The sequence below is a fragment of the Cryptotermes secundus genome, unplaced genomic scaffold (assembly GCF_002891405.2).
Source record: "Cryptotermes secundus unplaced genomic scaffold, Csec_1.0 scaffold793, whole genome shotgun sequence".
Taxonomy (NCBI): Eukaryota; Metazoa; Arthropoda; class Insecta; order Blattodea; family Kalotermitidae; genus Cryptotermes; species Cryptotermes secundus.
This window is the reverse complement of record NW_019722435.1, coordinates 123745-142476: the sequence shown is the minus strand read 5'-3', so window position 1 is coordinate 142476 and position 18732 is coordinate 123745. Positions and strand designations below refer to the sequence as shown.

The 18732-nt window shown below is 41.7% G+C and overlaps 1 protein-coding gene across 6 annotated transcripts in view; it reads left to right on the top strand.

Annotated features, from left to right (window-relative positions):
* LOC111861491 overlaps positions 1-17023 on the top strand; it is a 103537-nt gene extending 86514 nt beyond the window's left edge. For 4 of the 6 annotated variants that reach the window (XM_023846120.2, XM_023846122.2, XM_023846123.2 and 1 more), the window contains 3 exons: positions 2430-2522; positions 12753-13545; positions 16266-17023. In XM_023846120.2, coding sequence (XP_023701888.1) covers positions 2430-2522; positions 12753-13545; positions 16266-16406 — 1027 coding nt within the window. In that variant the 3' untranslated portion in view covers positions 16407-17023. Of the gene's footprint in view, positions 1-2429; positions 2523-8911; positions 9018-12752; positions 13546-16265 lie in introns of those variants that run through there. The other 2 variants (XM_023846124.2, XM_023846121.2) reach the window with 2 other exon arrangements.
* The last annotated feature ends 1709 nt before the right edge of the window (positions 17024-18732 follow it).

Sequence of the window (18732 nt, the reverse complement as noted above, 5' to 3'; positions counted from 1 at the left end):
GAACTGGTCGTGAGTCCCGTGGGAGTCGGAACCAAGAATTATTGTGCTGGCGATGACCAGCAGCAATTTACTCAACGCGACAAAATGTCGAGTTGAGTAAATTAATGTCAAAATGTGTGCCGTCGGATGATAGAGTGATTAGTGAATAATAAATTGGGAAGATTATGGAAGGAAACGTTTGTGTTCTGATTTGAAGCACTATACCAGAAATTTCCCGGGGAGAGAGGATGTTAGCTGCCCTCTGAGCCAAGATTTGAACCCAGTACCTCCCGAATATTAAGCACAGTGCTCTAAACTTGGCCACGAATTTCGGTGAGACTCGTAAGTCGTGAGAAGTTTATCTACGTGGAAGTTGTAAATGCACAACTTCTACTCCTGCTGTACTGCTGCTGTCATAATTGAACTGTGAACTGACTCATGTCGCTAAGAGAGCGGTCGTGAACTACTTCGAATTTCTATTTACATTCACCTAGGTGGACAGAGGACAGTGCCAATATAAATCATGCGTAATTTATTAAAAATTAATTTTTTGCTATTTTGCATTCCTTATTTGCCGTAACGATCATTGACGACAAATAAAAACATTATTTATGGAAAAATTACTTCTCTATAAGTATCATACTTATCATACTTTGGACTATAATAATATTCCAAATTCACATTTTGATATATCTGAATTTGTCCTGTCGCGGATGTGAATATTCTGCGTGAATTTTGTGTTGATTTTCATTAGACAAATTATATTATTATTATTATTATTATTATTGTGTAAAATTAAGTGACAAGGGCTTCATTTTGCATCTCCTCCAATTAACTATTAATGACTATTTTACTGTTAATCAGCCGAAGCTCAGTACGTTTTTGTATATCTTTGAATAATCTGCTAATAGGTGTAAGTTAAATGTGAGTTAGGCAGTTTATGTGCTCAGATGTCTCTGTTGCCTGTAATGACACATCACACTACAGACACACTTAACCAATTTTATCATTCCTTTTGTCTCAAAGACAACTTAACTGAAAAGAAATGTAATGTGTATCTTTATAATGATCTAGTCACTGTAATTTTCGACTCTGCAAAGATTGAGCTTAAGAAGTGAAACAAATATCAAGGTGGGTGAGTTGGCCTTAATCGAAATGCCGATAATTCAGTCGATTGAAAGGGTACGTACCTGTTAATTTCAACTGGAAAGTAAGAAGCGTGACATGTCTTCAAACAGTATCATTGTCCTGTCTGCGTGATTCGATATATAGGTGCCTTGAGGGGTCAGTTTCCTTGGCCATCAACGTCAAGCACAAAAACAAACAGCATCTGATTGAAAAATTTCTGTGCCTGCAGAGTACTATTGAGTGTAGTCAGGTTTCCTTACGGGACAAATTGTTTTCTTGTCCTTTTGTCGTAAGGCGTGCAGTTGTACTTAAAAACCTACTGGAGACTTGATTATACAATTTACATGAAAGATATGGGAAGGAGACATTAGATTAGTTTTGTCATTGAAAAATGTGGATGTAGATATACACGTATGTGTTCATTTTCCTATCACTTCCTAGATAAAGTGCTTGTTTCCTGTCCGGGTTTTCTCAAAATTAACTGTGCCAAGAAAATGAAATACAGTATTCCTAATGTCACACACATTTGATTAACTCTTAGTTTTTTTTAATTAGCTTAGTGGGGTTGGAGTCCTACTTGGTCCACTCGGCACAGCGGCCACTGATTGGCCTATTGTACCTGCTCCGGGTGATTACGATGATGGAGAATTTGGTGGAATGAAGATTGGCAGGGGAAACCGAAGTACTCGGAGAAAACTCGCCCCAGCGCTATTTTGTCCACCACAAATCCCACTTGACCAGACCCGGGATTGAACCCGGGCCGCTGAGGTGGGAAGCCAGCGACGACTAACCGCTTGAGCTATGGAGCAGGCTTTTGATTAACTCTTAGTTTTATACTTCCGAAAATTTTGCATTCAAATTTTATATAAAGTGAAAAATATGTTTAATATCTTTCGTACTTGACCGTATGTTTCAGTTTTACCCTATTTTCGACTTTGCTTTCTACACACATACTGCATTTTACTCAGTCCTCTAAAAATAAACTTTCAATATGTGTTCTGGCACTTTCTGACTGTCTGGCTTATGATACTGTGAAGTCAGGTTAGTGGGTGACAGCGTTTTAGAAAAATATATAGCCTCCAACTCATTCTTTGTGTGTTTCTCCGAAACGTCGGCATCCACATGTAAAGATAGACTGTGTATTAACCCAGAATATCATCACAATCTGAATTAACATTTTTTCAAGCCATTAGGTTATCTACATGTTCCATTTCAGCTTTATCTTGAATCTAATTTATTTTCTTACGTGAACTGAGATGTAGTTAGATTTTTGGCTTTAATTTAATTGACAACATAAGAGTTGTACTTTGTTTATGTTGCAGGTTTTACACTGACAAAACTGTTCATTCCTCACATGACGACTTCTCGCCAGTTGCGACTCTGTCGTTAGGTCGAAAACAATTTGCTATGCGCAGGTTAGTTCTATAGTCATAAAGCGTGTGATTACCATAAAAACCGTGCCCGCTTACAGTCAGACAATAATGCACAAGTAAGTTAGTGAAATAATCTCAGTTCAGAGAAGTTGTGTAATAATATCCACGCAAGTACTCGTATGGCGCAATAAATGGTTAGCTTAGACGTGACTGAGCGAATGGAACAGCTTAAACCGCAGAAAATTTTGACAATATACAGGCGTTTACATAACGACTACATTTAGTTAAATTTTTTATTTCTCCATCCCCCATTGAGAAATTTAACCATGAAATATTGATGATTCTGTTTGTCATGCAGTGAGTGTGAAACTTAAGACTGTGACGCTAAAGGAGGACACAGATACTCGTTAAAGAATAAAGCGATGAAAAGAAACAAAAAACGTGTGGATAAATTGGATATGAGGAACCGTACAACACGTGTTCTTCCTCAGGTCCTAGTTATTAAGAGTGATCAAATTAAGGCTGATGAGATGGACACTGCATATAACACTGGGAATTTGGTATAGAAATTCTTGGTGGCTTATGCATACATGAGAGGATAATATTGAACATGTTCTTAACGAAGTAGGGCTTAATGGAGTTGGCTTTTTCAGCTGGCTTAGTGTATGGTCCAGTAATGGGATTTTGTGAACACTCGCATATGGCTTCATAGCGTGATGCCTAAGTACAAGGATAACAGTTTACTTTGTATGCCCTGCGCTGCTTATCAGACTATGTAATGTACGATTAAAACCGAGTTTTTACTTTTTTCAGTTTATATGACAATCATATATTTATACATTTCTTAAAGATGAAGTCGGCGAGGCCAGGCGATTGGTCCAAATCTGTCGATCCATTTCCCAGCCATTCTTCTGTCCAGGTGATTCCTAAAACCGCGACAGAAATGTGGCGGCGTCCCATGTTGGAGGATTAAAATTCGCTTAGTGGGAAGTGGAGTCCAACTGGGTCCACTCGGCACGGCGGTCACTGATTGGCCTATTGTAGCCTGCCCCAGGTGATTATGATGATGGAGAATTTGGTGGAATGAAGATTGGCAGGGGAAACTTGGAGAAAACCCGCCCCACCGTCAAACACAAATCCCACTTGACCAGACCCGAGATCGAACCCGGGCCGCCACAGTGGGAAGCCAGCTACTAACTGCTTGAGCAATGGCGCGACCTATGTTGGAGAATAGTTTGAAGTGGTAATTTTAACTACACGCTAGCAGCAGGAATTAATTTACGCGGACTTCCTTCGAATGCCTCTCTAACGAGATTGACATTTTCTTGAGAGATTCGTGTCTTTCCAGTAGAGTTTACATGCGACAGGCTACCTGTAATCCTCAGTTTGTTGTGTTGTTCCAGAACCGAAAGCTTTTCCGTACAGGAGATTGACGTCCATTTGCGTTCTAAAACGACGCTGGACAGCCGTANTTTGGTTGTGGTTCTGTATGGGTGTGAAACTTGGCCTCTGACATTAAGGGAGGAACATAAACTGAGGGTGTTTGAGAACAGGGTGTTGAGAATATTTGGACCGAAGAGAGATGAAGTGACAGGAGGTTGGAGAAAACTGCATAATGAGGAGATTCATAACATGTACTCTTCTCCAAGTATAATTAGAATGATCAAGTCAAGCAGGATGAGGTGGGCAGGTGATGTAGCACGAATGGTGGAGACGAGAAATGCGTATAGGAGATTGGTGGGAAAGCCAGAAGGAAAGAGACCACAGGGAAGACCAAGGCGTAGGTGGGTGGACAATATTAGAATGGATCTTAGAGAGATGGGATGGGATGGTATGGATTGGATTGATCTTGCCTAGGATAGGGACCAGTGGAAGGCTCTTGTGAACAAGGTAATGGACCTTCGGGTTCCATAAAATGCTGGGAAATTCTTGAGTAGCTGCAGAATCGGCGGCTCCTCCAGAAGGGCTCAGCTCCATATCAAGAGCAACGTTTGTGGATAGAGGGTGTCGCGTGGTCAGCACAACGGTTCCCAACGGCCGTTAAGCTCGGTTTTCTAGACCGGAGCCGCTACTTTTCAATTCAAGTAGCTCCTCAGTTATCCTTGCGAGGCTGAGTGGACCCCGTTCCAGACACACTACTTCTAAAAAAATCTGGTAGCGCCGGGAATCAAAGCCGGGATCTCTGGATCTGTAGCCAGGAACTCTGACCACTAGACCACAGATTCGAATTACCTGTTAGAGATTGTATGCCAAAATCTAAAGCAATCGCACGCCAAAGGTAGATACTATGTATATGTTACACACTTATACTGCAATTTAAGTAGAAATTGTGGACATATCAAGATTACATCTAAATGTATGAATAAATTTTAATTTGTAATGAAGCAGAATTGCCTTTATGTTGGAGTATGCTCTGAGGGTTTCTAACGGATAGATTTATGTGTTTTGTGATATCCTGTGATTCTCTTAGAAGCACTTTTCCATATAGGACACAGCCGTGCGAACAATGTGAGAGAGAATGAAATTACCACAAAAGCATGCGTCTCGCCATTTCATCAGTGTAGCATTGTTCATCATGTAGAAAATAGAAAGGTTGCAGTTGAATGGGATTATCAGCCACGTGTTCTTTATGTGTGTCATCCATATCTCCGTTCCTTTGTTTATCTGCCTTTCTGTCGGTTTGTAACTTCGTCAGTCTTGGATGGACGGTCATATATTTTGCTTACAGTAATTCAGCACCAGTTTCCACGCGTTGCTGTTGCTGTAAACACATTCCTCTTGGACTTAATTCATGCCACGTTCTGATTATTCGTATCTACCGTAAAAAAGGCGTTGCACACGTGTAAGGCTACACACGATGTCCTGTCTGCATAAGCAATAGCAGCATATCCTCGTAGACTTACAGGGTCTAAGCGTTTTAGTCAGATTCCTGTTATGCGGGTCAAGTCAGTGTTTATGAACCAGCTCTCAAGCCAGACATTTCTGCTACGCTGCACTACACGAGCCTACAAATATCATATTCATTCCCTCATTACTTCCTTTATTGATTTTCTTTGTCTCTATTTATTTATCTCTCTTTATTGCTTTCCGTTTTCTCTCCTTGCAAGTGTTCCCAGCGTTCCATTAAATTGTTCAGCATAGATTTTGTCAACGGTCGACCTTAATTCTCTTCCATTTGCAATACGTCTTGTCAGAAGAATTCCAGGAAGTACGGGACAAAATTAACATGCCCAGAAGATTGCTTTTTCCCTACATTTGTCTTTTCTCCACTGGGCTTCTCGTTATGGATTTTCCCTGTATTATGAACGATTCTAATAGTTTTCCTTTATATTCTCGGTTCGAGAGACATTTTCTGAGAAAATCGTGTTTACTTTTATCTATTTTTTCTACTATGCATGTTAGCCAAGGATAATGAAATGCACCCTGTTTCAAACAGTGACATCACGAAGAAACGTCATACCCCTTTCTGCGGCTTTTACACATATCAGTGACGGCTAGGGCGCTGCCGCGTCTCTCCCAGTTCATGTTACTAGTTCTTGCACCCGGTGTTCCAGAAAGTGTTACCCATTGACTTCTTCGGTTTTAGGTTTGTGTTAACCAACTGCTTAAAGGATGAAATACGTATGTAATTTCGAAGCCTGTACTTTATGCCCATCTCCTGAGCACGTGATAATGAACTTCAAAGACCTGGAAGCTGCCAAGTTTTTACCTTGACCTCTAGAAGAGCCATTTGTAGGCCTATACTATGAGAATATTGGAGGGTAGTTGAACCAGGTCGAATTTTGCCTAAAGTGGAGTTAATATGTAATGTAGGCTCAGTGTTATAAGTTGTTCTGTCGCTCATTGGTTTAAGGGGTTTGAGAGCGATATATACATATTTATGTCTGAGAGAGATACAGGAACTTAGAACTGCTGGGAAAATAACATAATATGGATTTTCATAACGTACACCTTCAGCGACTATTGTCATACTGACTAAATAAAACATATGCCGTGGGGGACGTAGAGCACGCATGAGAATATGTGAAATTTATATAAAAATTTGATCCGGAAGTCTAAAGAGAAGTCGCTACTTGAGAGACCTGGAGGTATGTTGGAGGACATGATTAAAATGGATCTTAAATTAATGTGAGGTGAGAGTGAGCTGGATTCATGGGAGTCCTGAGGGCAGTAGCGGACTTTTGCGAATGAGGCAAAGAATTTTAAAGGCCGGGAATTTCTTGATCAGCTGAGCGATTCTCAAGTAAAACTCTGTTTTAGAGGAGTTGCTTTCTTCAGTCTGAAATTGAATAGGAATGTAATACTGTTATTGGTGCTGAAAGTAAGGTACCGCCCCAACAACCGCCCGACGGAACTGAGTATAGATGAGGCCGGCTTTACTATTTAATTCGGCAATTACTTCTGTTTGGCATAAGGGATAATCGCCTGCTCAGTGGAAGGAGTCTATTATTGTACCAGTTCACAAGAAGGGTGATAAAACTGACTGTAGTAATTATCGGGGGATATCACTGCTATCAACTTCATACAAAATTTTATCCAATATTCTTCTCTGAAGGTTAAGTCCACACATAGATGAAATTATTGGGGATCATCAGTGTGGGTTTCGACGTAACAGATCAACTACAGATCAGATCTTTTGCATTCGTCAGATATTGGAGGAAAAAATGGGAGTACAATGAGACAGTACATCAGCTATTTGTAGACTTCAAGAAAGCCTATGATTCAGTTAAGAGGGAAGTATTTTACAACATTCTGATAGAGTCTGGGATACCCATGAAACTAGGTAGACTGATTAAAAAGTGTTTAAACGAAACGTATAGTAAAGTCCGTATAGGTAAATATTTGTGTGATAGATTTCCTATCCAGAATGGTGTAAAACAAGGAGATGCTTTATCGCCACTCCTTTTCAAATTTGCTTTAGTATATGCCATTAGGAAGGTCCAGGAAAACCAGGTGGGACTGAAATTAAATGGGACATATCAGCTGTTGGCCTATGCCGATGATGTGAATCTACTGAGTGGTAATGTAGATACCATAAAGGAAAGCATAGTCTTTAACTGATGCAAGTAAGGGGGTTGGTCTAGAAGTAAACACTGAGAAAACTAAGTATATGTTGCTGTCTCGTCACCAAAATGCAGCGCAAAATCATGACATAAAGATAGGTAACAGATATTTTGAAAATGTGGCACAGTTCAGATATTTGGGAACGACGGCAACGAAACAAAACCTGATTGAGGAGGAAATTAAGAGGAGATTGAACTCGGGCAATGCTTGCTACCGTTCAGTCCAGAACCTTGCTATATTTTAAGAGGCTTTGTGGATTTGTGCAAGTTCGGCAGAGAAGCAACATACGGACTTTTAGGTTGCTATATATTATTGTAAAACCTTACGTATTTTATTGTTATCACCACTAAATCTGAAGTGCAGAATTTCAGCTTGTGCTCCTTGCATGTCGATGACAAAGTCGTACTGAGTAGCTCTTTATGTATGGGTGTACATCAAGTGCTTAGTTGAAACGACTTTTCTGCTACTTTATATGGACTAATAAAAAAAGAAGGTATTTGCAATCTCCTCTGAAAGCATGCAGTATGCAAGTTGCTTGACACAACGATCTTTGCTCAAGTGGCTCAGCGTTATAAATTCATTACAAACTGCAATTAACTGTTTTTATTTTATCAGTCAACACTCTTTCAACTATCGCTAGTAATTACTGAAAAAGTCAATCAAGGTTTATCATTAATGCTCTACTCATTTGGGCCCAAAAGGATAGAGATGGTCCGTATCCCCGGGGAGAGGTTTTAACTGAAGACGGAGACAGAATCTAGTCTCCGAAACGCTGTGTTTTGAAAAATAAACAGGACGGTTTTTAGACAGAGACAAGACGATGGATAATATCACAAAACATAATATTTGTACCAATATACCGTCGTCACAAACGTTTAGACCTCATTTCCCTTTTTCTTGGATCGTTTTTTCGTTCTGCCCAATGAGAGAGAGAGAGAGTTGTACGATCTCACACCACACGATTGTCGTTTCATATGTTTTTGTGTGAACTGAAAATTCGCACACTTGACCAACTACGCAGAGAGACGGCTAAAAGACCTAATGTGTCCTTTGAAAAGGCTTAGCTCCTTCACAGTGAGTTGCCGTAAGGTTAATCCTCTCTATCCTATGTTTCGTCTATGGTTTCAAAACAGTTGCAAAACAAACAACTCATTCTACAAAGCAAAGTTAGGTAACGACCTTGGCACGAAGAACTGTACCTGTGAAGCCAAAGGAGGGATGAACTATAATTATGACGTCAATGGATCCCCTCCCTGTTTTTGTTTCATGATTCTACATCCACTGTCAGCTCCCCATTATCTGAACTGCTACAGGAGATTCTGCCGACGTGGGCTGTGTATTGTTTCTGGTTCATGTTTTCCCTTTCTTGCCTCCTCATTCAGTTAGTAAAACAAAGCACTCCTGCAGTCTCGCAAGGTACCTGGAACTGCTCAGTTGTTGTGTTGGGTCCGGCATGACGACTCTCGCATATGGGTAAGCAAGCACAAGCATTTTGTTGCATGACGATGACATTGCATAATTTTTTACAAAAAGTATTATGGCTATACGAGGTTTCTTTTTTTGAAAGGGGGGGGGGCGCCAGACGTTCGAAATATCTCCCTTCTAAAATCTGTGTCAGAAGAAGGATTCTGTTCAGATCCACTCTATTTACAAATTGTTCACAAACTATCCGTTTATACATATCTACAGTAACAAAGTATTAAAATGTGCTTTTTTATTGTTATGAACAGAGGCGGCTGATGAGTTTGTGCATCCTAGACCATTTTTCAGTAGGGGGCCCCAGGGTGCTGAAAAATGTGGTGGGATGTGGGTGTATGTTGGGTTCTTTATTTTTTATTAGAACCATTGAAGACAGTGAGCCGGGATGGCGTAGTCTATATAGCGGACTGGGCGACCGAGGGATCGGAGTTCGAGTCCCGGTAAGGTCAAGAATTTTCTCTTCTCCACATCGTCCAGTTCAGCTCTGGGGTCCACCCAACCTCCTATCCAATAGGCACTGGGGGCTCTTTCCACAGGGGTAAAGCGGCCGGGGCGTGAAGCTGACCACTTACCTCCAACTAGTGCCGAGATCATGAAAATGTGAATGTATTCATCCACTCCACCATACGCCTTCATGGCGTAGAGCTTAATTAGTTAAGCACAGGGACAACTTTACCAGTAAAGACAGGGAGTGTAAACACATTGTTTCTGTTACACGTAAAAGCCTTAAGGGGTCCTCACCCGCTTATGCTAGACAAGTTGCATGCTCGCCTGCGCGGGGCCCCATAAACCACGGGACCCTAGGTCATGGCCTACTTGTCCTAAGCCTTAATCCGCCTCTGGTTACGAAACGCGAAACGTGGGCTCCTTTTTAATTGCAAGTGGTTCTATATGACAGCGAAGTTCCGAGAAAAACGTGTAAAGTAATGGATGAAGCGAGACCGCGCCATAGCTCAAGCGGTTAGTCGCTGGCTTCCCATCGCGGCGGCCCGGGTTCCATCCCGGGTCTGGTCAAAGTGGAATTTGTGGTGGACAAAGTGGCGCTGGGGCAGGTTTTCTCCGAGTTCTTCGGTTTCCTCTGGCAATCTTCATTCCACCAATTGCTCCACAATCACCCTCACCTATCATCTGGGGCTGGTACAATAGGCCAGAAGTGGCTGCAGTACAAGGGACTTAGTCCCACCCCACTAGCAATAAAAAAAAGCTACGCTACAGCGTACCCCAATATGGTGCTTATCTGAGCAAAGAGACAATATGAACCGATTCTGTTGGAGCGTCTTTTTATTTTATGGTCTTGGTCTGACATTTGACACAGTGTACTTAACAGTCTTGCATTTAGCATGAAGCTCTAGTTTGTTCTGTCATACACGTAGAGTTGTGAGATTGTATTGCTGAAGTACTATGAGGCAGTTGTCAATTGCGTGGTAACGAATTCTGCAAAGGTTAGCGATTTGTAGGGGGCCACATTCAGGTATTTTATACCATGACATTCTTACCCATGTAGTGATTCAAATGTTCTTATTTAATGAAAACGTGTGCTTAGGCGATATGTAATAGTCGCAGAGAGGATCAAAAAAGGAAACAGTCGGCAGCTGAAACGGGAAATGTGAAAAATGTAAATCCAAACACTTGCGGCATGGTATGTAGGATTTGAGGTTCTCACAGCAGGGGTTGTGATGAGCTCTGTCTTCTAGGGTATACGTCGTGTAGTGCGTTGAAAGTCAACCGACGTTTCGGAGGAACATGTCGCCTCAATATTCACAGTTGAAGAATAAGCCGAACAGGGAGAAATGTGGGCCTGAGAATTTGCAGCCCCGAAAGCCATTTTGCTAGGTTCAAAAAACGGCAAAGTTCTTGTATTTTCCCGGCAGATCTGTTAGGATTTCCCGCAGCTTAATCAAGTGCTGCGTCATGTAGAGTTACTAGGAAGTGGAGGTATAGCTCCACGCATTGTTTCCCAGCCGCTTTACCAACTAGGAATGAGTTGAGTGGGCCCCTGAGCCGGTCTGGATGGACGCGGCGGCGAAAAGAAAAAGATTTATTTCTAGTCCGAAATTGAACCCTGGTCGTGCGCTCCATATTCACAGTACTGATACAACTACAGGATATTGTAACAAAATTGAATCATGGAGTGAAACACAGAGTAACTCTGTATTCGAACAATTTATTTAACTGCAGTTTATGACTATTAACCGTCTCTTATAGACGTAAATACATTCATAAGACTGATATCATAATTTTATTTGGTTGTAAAAATGAAAAATTATGGTTGTTAATTCTTTTTAACTTACCACAGATAATAGAGAAACACCCCCCATCCATCATATTGCATTTACTTGATGTCCTGAGCAGAGAGGCACTTCCCAAGAACACAGCCCATGAACTGCTCTGTCGGTAGCTGTCGTAGCGCATTCACAACAAAAAGCTGCAATACGATCCCATCTCATCACTGTCTGTCTCNCCATCAGAACGGCTAACGAAAATATTGGGTGGGGCACCGTCAGTTATGTTCCTCTGAAATGCCATTTTGTTAAGGCCACTTATGTGTGCGGATGTGATGACCCTGCAGGCCACTGGTTCCTTATTGCATAAGGAGTGGTACAGTGACACTGCAGATTTTCAAGGCTTAATAGTCATTGCTTAATTTTACCTGAGAGGAAGCAAAGGGGGGAAAAAATTGTATAATGAGGAGGTTAATGATATGAACTTTCCAAAATATTATTAAAATGAGGAAGTTATGGAACATGAAATTGAATGGTTCCTTGAGCCTTAAGCGTTAAGGAGACGAGAAATGCTTGCAGAATTTCGTTCAGGCTAAGGTCAAATGGCGGTTTCGTGTGAACAAGATGATGAACCTTTTAGTTATGTAAAAGTTATGGAGTTTGTTTACCAGCTCAGCAAATGTCACTTTCTTGTAAGGACTCTGCTCTATGGGGTTCATTCATTCATAGTATTTTCGGAATTGCAATAGGCAGGAACTGACAAGAGTGTAAAGTAAAGCTATCCCTGTAACAGGCCATGAAGGCCCATAGGGTTGTGAGACGTTGAGGGTCCCACATTGTCTAGACAATCGGCTCAAAGATGGCGGTAAGGTTGTCAGCCCTACGCAGCCCAGGAAAATTATTTAATTAATTCCTGGTACTCATTTCTGTTAGAGGCTGAGTCGACCCCAGGGCCATAGTGCGGCAGGCAGATTAGGTCAATTAAAAACATCCAATGACCTCATCGGGACTTGAACTCGCGACCTTCCGGCTTGTAGCATAGTGCCTCAATCAACTACACTACCGCATGCCCCGACAAGAGAGTAGCTGCGAGTTATAAATCTGTCCACATGGAGCAGTTAGGGAGTACCCGAGAGACAAGCATGGACAAGCTGGGATCATGAAACTGTGATGTCGCCGTCTTTCGTTTCGAATTTTCTGATTCGTTTTTTTTTTATTCAGGTTGTTCCAGCAGCGCGCCGGCTGCGACGCCAGGCGGNTTAGGTCAATTAAAAACATCCAATGACCTCATCGGGACTTGAACTCGCGACCTTCCGGCTTGTAGCATAGTGCCTCAACCAACTACGCTACCGCATACCCCGACAAGATTGTAGCTGCGAGTTATAAATCTGTCCACATGGAGCAGTTAGGGAGTACCCGAGAGACAAGCATGGGCAAGCTGGGATGATGAAACTGTGATGTTGCCGTCTTTCGTTTCGAATTTTCTGATTCATTTTTTTTTATTCAGGTTGTTCCAGCAGCGCTCTGGCTGCGACGCCAGGCGGTTTTCATCAGCGATCCCCAGCACTGCTCGTGGGACTGCGGGTGATGTACTGGCTCTGTCCCACCTTCCCCTGGGGTTGCCACCACCCGCCCAACAGCGGCGGAAGTTCAGCTTCCCAGCAGCACTACATTCCAGCCTGCTAGGGCTCACTGGATCTGCTGGAGGTGAAGCCGGAAGTGTTGTTGCTGGTTCAGCAAGGCGACGCTTCAGCAATGTCAGCGATGCTGTCTCACGTAAATTATCGAATACCATCGGTTGGCGGACAGCACCTATACCAACGCAAGAGATAGTGGAGCAAGGGAAGTCGCTATGTGGACAGTATATTCGTAGACGCTTGAAGCGCTCTGGTGTTTTTAATAGGAAGTGTGGGCTTCAGAGGTTAAGGACAGCAGCTAATTTACCGGGAGGTTACGTCGTCAGAGACGTGTTTCCGGAATTAGCCAGTATAGGACAGGAGCTGGAGAGAATGTACCCGAAACTCTATACGTCCGTGGCTAGACAGGCGAGTCCGTCTCCCGGAGGTGGCAATTTAACGTCGGATAAAGCTGCAGGTGTCGTCTTAACAGCAGTAGCACGCGAATTGTTCAAGGCGGATGTGACGTGGGGCAAAGTGGTATCTCTGTTCGCGGTGGCGGGAGGCTTAGGTGTGGATTGCGTGCGGCAGGGCCATCATGAGTACCTGCAAGGCTTGTTGGAAGCAATGGGCGAAGTGTTAGAAGAAGAATTGGCTGCTTGGATAGTCGGCAACGGTGGATGGGTGAGTAGGATGTGACGTATGTGGCCGTGAAACAAAGTTGATTGGCGACTTCCTCTCGGAAATGAAAGGTGCAAATGTAAATAATGTTTTCTTTTTTTCTGTGCTGAATTAAGCGCGAGCCGTAAAGAAATATGGGAAATTGGCGGATTTCTTGCCCGGTACCGAGCTCCAGTGGTCAAGCAAGTATCCTGTCGCTATACTGACCGAAATGTCCCGGATGAAATTAGGGATGTCAGTCTCTACAATGGACCACGTTGAATTAAAAGTGTCTAAACCTCATTAAATAAGCTACTTATTTGAAGTTTGGGGCATTTGTATTCTCACTGAAGTTTACGAATAAGGATATTTTGTTAATTGAAGATTAAAGTTTTAGGGAATTTCAATGTTTAGCAGCATGTATTGTCCGTTAAGTCGAATTTGTTCGGCAGTGGATAAGTGGACGCTGATATAACAGTGCGTAGTTACAGGAAGTGTGCAGATTGGAAGAGGAGTTCGACAAGGATGCTGTTTATCACCAATTCTGTTCAACTTGTACAGCGAATGCCTTACCAAGGAAGCTCTGGATGGGCTCGGAGACTTCAAAGTAGGAGGGCAAATTATTCAAACTGTGAAATATGCAGATGACCTTGTGTTAATGGCTAAGGAAGAAACTGTGCTACAGGGCATGATTGATAGACTAATTGAAATTGGAAGGTGCTATGGCATGGAAATGAATGTGGAGAAAACAAAAGTAATGAAAATTTCGAGACAACCAACCCCAGTCACAATAAAGATAGACCAAAAACAACTGGAGAATGTGAAATGTTTTAAATATTTGGGTAGCTTGTTAACAGATGATGGAAGGTGTACTTGTGAAATTAAATCCAGGATTGCCATGGCAAAAGCTGCATTTAGCAAGAAGAAGAATCTTTTTACCAGCAAATTGGACTTAAATTTGAGGAAGAAACTAGTGAAATGCTACATTTGGAGCATAGCTCTGTATGGGGCTGAAACATGGACACTTAGGGCAGTAGATCAGAAACATCTGGAAAGTTTCGAAATGTGGTGTTGGAGAAGAATGGAGAAGATCAGTTGGACCGATTATGTGAGAAATGAAGAAGTGTTAATTAGAGTCAGTGAGCAGAGGAATATCCTACATGAAATAAGAAAACGGAAGGCTAATTGGATTGGTCATGTTTTACGCAGAAACTGCCTTCTAAAAGAAGCTATCGAAGGAAAGATAGATGGGCGGATAGAAGTGACAAGAAGACGAGGAAGAAGACGTAAGAAGATGCTGGATGACCTTGGGGACAGAAGAGGATACTGTCATTTGAAGGAGAAAGCTCTAGATCGCATTAAGTGGAGGAATTGTTTTGAAAGAGACTGTGGACCTGTCGTCTTGACAGATTACTGATGAAGATGAAGAAGTTACAAGCTGTATTACTTCAAGCTGAAGCCAGAAAGGATATCTGAAAAACATCCATGCAGCCAGATACGTATTCAGGAAACCAGATCCGTAATGGAATACTCTGTTCGCGTCTCCTATTCACGCAACAGTCCGTGGCTCTAGTAAAGTGCAAGACATGTTGCTATCCTCACATTTCAAATACCATCTTTGTTATTTTAAGGTTCTGTCATTAGCTAACTTGTGAACTATAGAGTTAGGAGATACTTCATAGGTACAGGAAACCTAGCGGTTGCTCGGAACCACCCTTCGTCCCTAGGAAATATGACGTCCAGAATATATTCTTTTTTGACGGCAAGGAAGTCCCTGAACAGTCGGCAGCCTTCCTTGGGGTTGAAGCTGTCACATTCAGTTCATGCACTGATGCTGACTTGCAGGGATATGCTTACTGGTGTGATTTTCATAAATATGAGAAGCTGCCTGAGGCTTTCCGTTATGCGATCAGAGAGGTTCAGTACTCTGTCCCTTGACTACACTTAAGGGGCCCATACACGTACGAGTCTGGTTCGCGAGTCCGGCTCGGCTAGCTTGACTCGGGAGCCGGGCTCGGATTAATTTCACTACAAACGCATGAGCTGACTCTCAACTTTGCGACCCACACACGGACGAGTTTGGCTCATTGGAACCCGAGCCGAGTCGGACTCGCGAGCCAGACTCGTACGTGTATGGGCCCCTTAACGGCCTGACGGAACTCGGTGCGTCAGCAACTGATCTGGTTTCCCTAAACCTGTCAATCAACCGCCGTACCGTGTTGCGATGTAGTTCCTCAGACTCGGAAAATATTCTGAAGGGTTGTGACAATAGTGGCCCGGTGATAGAGAATAGCTCTTTCTAAGGGGCCCAACTGAGTAGGTGTCTTCCTTTCTTACCTGAAGACGGAAACAGATCAAGTTTCCGAAACGTCGTGTCCTCTATTACCTAGAATTCCGGACGGTGGAAAAAGCCCTAAGAATATGGTTAATTTGTAAATCTCTTTAATATTTCATTCTAACTGGAGATAAACAAATACTGGCAATTCATTATGTAGCTGAGCTACTGTTAGCTTTTGAAGTCTCCGTTTCATGGATATAGTCATTCAAGATAAGGGCAGAAGTTTAGAAGTGCAAATGATGAAAATGGTAATAGAAAATATCAACCATTTCTAAAATTGTAAATGTGAATATTTCTCTGACTGTTTCTAGTGAAGGCAGCACCGAACGCCAGGCGTCCATGCAAGCAGTTCTGTGCCTTCGACTTAACAGCAGAAGTAACGGACATTTTGTTTTCTGTTTCCCAGACTGCCTTGCTCTCACACTTCAAGCCACCTAGTACTGAAGTGTCGGTCAGCGGGTTTCTGGGAGTCCTCGGCGCTGTCATGGCAGCAGTTGTCTTCTTGGTCTTCATCGCACGCTGGTTCGGAAAGTTCGCATTCATCTAGCTGCGCTTCCAGGGCACTGTGTCAACAATGCCATGCTTGCATTGCTTTCAACTTTAGCGTGTACAGTGTTCCGTGCGTGTAAAGATCAGCAAGTTTTACTCCTACTGAAGTGTTAGTCATCTGTTTGCCACTTGGAATTTGGTGGATCTGCGAACTATATTATGTATGAAACATCGACAATTTATTTATGCAGAAAATGGAACTGGACAGTGAAATCGACAAGGGAAATTTTGTAAAAATGAAAGAAAGTGTATGCCAGACAGTTATATATATGTTAATTCCTTCTAAATCATCTCAGAGTTGATCAAAGTAATGTACTTGCATTCTACCTGTCATCCCTGCTTCCTTCCAGGTACGAGTATAATCGAAGTACTGAATGCGGGAAGCAACTTCCCTCATGTTGGCTATAGCAATGGGGATTCCTTCCTCTACCCTAGCCACCTCCAGATCAGGGAGTACACATCGTCTCATAAAAAGAAAAGTCCGAATCATTATATATTTCGAGTACCAAGAAAAATAAATTGCCTATAGATATATTCAGGAAATCAGTTTATAGAAATTACAGTTCAAAGAAATGGAAATATGTTACAGTGATAAATGTTCACTGAGAAAACAGGAGAATACTAATAAATCGAAACGCTGACCATTATAAAGGCAAGACAATACGAAGAGTTGAGCCACGAATTAAACCTTGTGTAACCTGAAGTGTCCAGACAGCTGCACCACAAATATCCTTCACGGGAGATACCGTTAATGTTCTATCCTTAGAATGAACAATTTCAGCCATCTTCGAATAAAACCTCGGTTCCATTGTGAGAATATTCCAACTGCAGGGTAGATTATTTTTATTTTTCATAGTGATTATTTTATCAATGTTAATGGTTTATTTGTCGAATTACAAACTATAGAACAACAGTTTGGAAGGGAAAAACAACCGTTTTTCAGTTTTAATATATTGTGGCATGTAGACACGTTGCTAGGCAACGATCGAGAAATAGGCAGCTGTACAAGTGGCTCTGTGAACAACGAACTTTGCTAGGTAAAGGCCGTAACAGATAGTCACGAAAATAATAGAAGAGCTGTTGGAAGCGATGTTCTCTGTGTGGTCCGTGCCTAGGCTATGTAACGAGGGCCACCTGCCATTAGAATACTGCGTCTTGAGACGACAGTTAGAAGAATAGGAGGTAGTTGCTAGTCAGTAAGGAAGGAAGCAGAAGATATGTTGGGTTCTGTTACCACGTAACGAATGGTGAAGACAGCAAACTGAGAAAAATTTACGTGTACTGTATTTACAGTGATTTTTGGAGTGTAACTGAGCGAGACTGTCATATTTATTTGTAGGTACAATTATTTATTTGAGTCCGTCGTAACACAACAACATAATAGTCAAGGCTAAAATTAACTTAGCTACATGTTACGGCTTTTCAAGCCATCATCAGGCAAAGACATGATTACTATATTCACACACTATTGAACTGCAATTGCGATAGTAGAGCTGGATGCTTGATAACTGTTACATTATAAAATACAAGGTATAAAAATACAATGAATTATAAAATTATTATAAAACGAAAGTTATGGAATAAAATATGGTTAAAACTCTTCATGTGATATTGAATATCATGAAATCAGTTGGAATATAACAACAAGATTGCGTAGTTTTACTCAAAACGCGTTTCATACTGTTGTCATTATCTGTGTTTAGATACTAATGATTCTCTACTGTGCTGTCAGAAAATATCATTTATCCGTCACTAGAAATATGCTTCATTTTATTTCTGCACGAAGGTTCAAATTTCTAATCGATTTTATGATACCCCTTTGGACAATCATCATTTTGACTTCCGAAGCGAGAGTTACGGATGAGTGCATTTGATCTTTTTTTATATGATGTATGTACATTCGACATCATATTTTCGTCTGCGTACTTTTCTTTTGGGCTGGGATAAGCAACACTGGTTTTCATTGATTATGAAAAATGTGTGTATTAATTCATAACCATTTTACACATATATATGCAGCGTAATGGTGTTAATTAATAAATGACATGTGAGTTTGTACGTCTGAGGTTCTCACTTGGGTGGTTATAAAGAGTTCTGCTTTCTGCGATATAACATTGTTTAGTCCAATGAAATTTAACCGACTTTTCTGAGGAACATTTCGCCTCCATTTTCAGCGTAAGGTTAAGCTGATTAAGACAGTAGCGTGCCACAGTTATGCTGCCTGTTACATGCTGCTTTCTTCGATGGGACCATTATTCTTTGAGTGTGATTACTCGTATATTTCTATTTAATGAGCAAATTATCAGTGTGAAAACATTCCTACC